The following is a 3,327-nucleotide window of genomic DNA, read 5'->3' on the forward strand; positions in this document are numbered from 1 at the left end:
GGAGGTATGAAAAAATACATTACTGATGAGCTACATGTAATTCATTAATCAGTTTCTTGTTAGTTACTAGTAGTTACTAGAGTGCTAATATTTTGTTACTTGTGTGTTCTTGTGTAGTTATTCATTAATGATGGATCAATTTTCTAAGTATTACCAAAATTTGAAGTAATTTGTCATTTATCCTGTTTGTCATTTATTTGCTTGATCGGTGTCGTTTTGATTCTTTTGCTGAGGTGGGCAACAAAGGTCTTAGAAAGAACTGAAATAGAATCATATTAAAAAATCTAGAATTTTAGAAAGCTACGATAATATCTTTAATAATATGCATTGATTAAGTTTACTTATCGCTCCATGTCTATTAGTCATCATGACATAAGAAGTAGAGAAATATCAGAATGAGCATCCTGCATCTAAATAGATCTTGGCTTTTTAGGAAAGACATTTTACAAACTGCAGATGTATCATGAACTGTAAATTATTAAAGAACCAAAATGCATGCATACATGCTTTTCTCTGAAGGTAAGACCAGAAGAATCAACAGGAACAATATCTTTTCATCACTGTGTTGCTCTTTTTGCAAGAAAAATGGCGGTATAGGTTGTACCTGTAGGTGAAACCAAGTGTCTCCACCCACCTTCAAACTATATTTATACAGTGTTTTGCCAGAGAAAGCTCACTGATTGTGTTCATGATGACCATCATCTCTCTGCTCCTGCTGGCCTCTCTGCTGTCACACCTGAACTTCACTGGTGAGACTCATTGTAAAACAGCATTAATTATGAATGGTATGTGCTGATTAAACTGACTGACAGCAGTATCTCTCTCTCTCTCTCTCTCTCTCTCTCTCTCTCTCTCTCTCTCTCTCTCTCTCTCTCTCTCTCTCTCTCTCTCTCTCTCTCTCTCTCTCTCTCTCTCTCTCTCTCTCTCTCTCTCTCTCTCTCTCTCTCTCTCTCTCTCTCTCTCTCTCTCTCTCATGTGTTGGTATAGTGGGTATAGTGAATGGCTGGGAAGCAAAACCCCACTCCAGACCTTACATGGTTTCTATTCAATCGAATGGGATACATGTCTGTGGTGGATCCCTCATTTCTGATCAGTGGGTCTTGACTGCTGCACATTGTTGGAACAGGTGAGGGGTTTTTATCTAGTTACAATCATTTTGGCTGGCATTGTAACGGCAGTGCATTGTAAGATAAAACTGAGTATCATTACTTTCTCTTTCAACAGAAATGAGAATCTGACAGTTGTGGTTGGTGCTCATGACTTAAAGAAAATTAAGAATTCAGATCATATTGGAGTGAAGTCCTACATCCAACATCCAAGCTATAGTGGTTTTTATATTTCCAATAACATCATGCTTTTGAAGGTAACAACCTGTGATACATTTAGTTGTTCTCAACTTCACAAATGGCAGTTTAATCAACTGCAGTTCAGGCTTATAACATATAATTAAATTAAATATGTTTGTTAATAATAGTTGTTTTTGAATTACAGTTACAGGAAAAAGTCAACATTAACAACAACTATGTTAAATCGATTTCATTACCAAAGAATGGAGAAGATGTTAAGACAAACACTTTCTGTAGTGTTGCGGGCTGGGGACAACTGGAGATTGAAGGCCCAAAGAGCGATCGTCTAATGGAGGCAAACGTGTGTATAATGAATGAAAGTGAATGTCACAAGAGGTGGGGAATGGAGTTCTCACAAACACAGATGATGTGCGCACATGGCCATGGTGGATCCTGCCGTGTATGTACTAAAGATGATTCACACACTTCTTACATTAATTTATGAACTGAGTTTCAACTGATACAATGTATGTCATTGACTATTTCTCTTTTATCTTAACAGTATGATTCTGGAGGTCCTTTGGTTTGTGGAGACACTGCAATTGGTGTCACAGCTTTTGGAGATAGCTCACTCTGCAATTCACCCAAGAAACCCAATGTGTATATTAAGATTTCAGAATATATTCCATGGATAAACATCAAAATTAGATAAGTTCTTGGATTTTTCTGCATGACCTCTTTCAATCAAAGTATCACTTTGCAATCGTAAATCATGAAGTGTCTTCATTGTCACACACACACACACAAACACACAATATTTTGTGGAGGTTGCAGTGTCACTGTCATTGATTGGATGAATGCAGCATGCGATCAGTTTATATTAGTTTATATTTGTGTTTGGTCTTGTTCTGTATCGCGTATCTTGTCAGTGTCTGCACTTGCTTGGGCATTTGTTGTGGAGAAAAATAAGGAAAGTGTGTTTTATTGAGTTTTAGTTTAATTTCCTCTTTAGTTATTTTAATACTTCAACAGTCTAAATGGAAATTAAAAAAAGAAGAAGGAAAAATGTTATTGTTTTTTTTATTGTTTTTAGCTTTATTTTTTGTTTTTCATATAAATGTTACGTTTTGAAATTTAGTTGCATGCATTTGTAATTTTTATCTAATTTCTTTATTTTGAAAATGTGCATAGGTAGTATTTTTTAGGTTTTAGCTCTTAGTTCTGGAACTGTTTTTAGTTATTTTAATATTACAACTGATTGCTTTTGTTGTCCTCCTTTGTAAGTCGCTTTGGATAAAAGCATCTTATAAATGACTCAATTAAATAAATATAACAGCACTGTGCATCCTCATATTGTATATTGCTGTGATCAAGTTTCTCCTAAACTGACTTTTCGGTGGAGTATAAAGATAAGAATAAGTTGCACTCTTCTAATTGACGCTTTTTTCCATCACCATTTGACATTCCTTTCCCCTCAAATGCTGAAACGACTGTTGATACAGTGCACATTGTTTCTGTGGCTGTCCAAAGCACATCTATTAAAGATGACAATTTAATTTGTGGTGCTCCTAATTAAGTGATAAAAAGAAGTTGCAAATGATGTACAAAATAAATATACTTTTAGTGTGGGTTAAATGTGCAATGTTAAAGGCACTGCGCTTTAGCATTGCAAAGACCTGGGACAGTCTTGTGCATGCACTGTCACATACACACGTTCTCAAGTGGCCAAGACCACAAGTGTGGGTATTTGGACAGGGTTAAAGTCTCAAAAATGCCCCATTAGTATGAACCCTAAACACAGTCGCACATAAAAGTCTTAATATCTGTCTGCACCTCGTCATTTATGTTTCCATTGAGTGGTATATCAAATCTTTGATTAATTTGTCAGAACCATATCAGTTACACTACTGATAACAATCCTGTTAGCATGTAATCATTTTAAACAAATTCATATGAATATAGCTTGCCATTAATGACTTGCTTTTAATAATGGATGCATTTAACATTTAATTATACAGCATCTTTATAGAGGCTGCTTTTA

The 3,327-nt window shown here is 35.3% G+C and overlaps 1 protein-coding gene across 1 annotated transcript; it reads left to right on the forward strand.

The window, feature by feature from the left end:
* The first annotated feature begins 519 nt into the window (after nt 1-519).
* Nucleotides 520-2,269, forward strand: LOC127942680 (complement factor D-like). The gene is made up of 5 exons (XM_052538553.1): nt 520-749; nt 988-1,126; nt 1,225-1,363; nt 1,492-1,746; nt 1,849-2,269. Exons 1-5 carry the CDS (start codon nt 689-691, stop codon nt 1,996-1,998), a joined length of 744 nt encoding a protein of 247 aa, XP_052394513.1. The 5' UTR covers nt 520-688; the 3' UTR covers nt 1,999-2,269.
* The last annotated feature ends 1,058 nt before the right edge of the window (nt 2,270-3,327 follow it).

The sequence above is a fragment of the Carassius gibelio genome, chromosome A22, assembly GCF_023724105.1.
Source record: "Carassius gibelio isolate Cgi1373 ecotype wild population from Czech Republic chromosome A22, carGib1.2-hapl.c, whole genome shotgun sequence".
NCBI lineage: Eukaryota > Metazoa > Chordata > Actinopteri > Cypriniformes > Cyprinidae > Carassius > Carassius gibelio.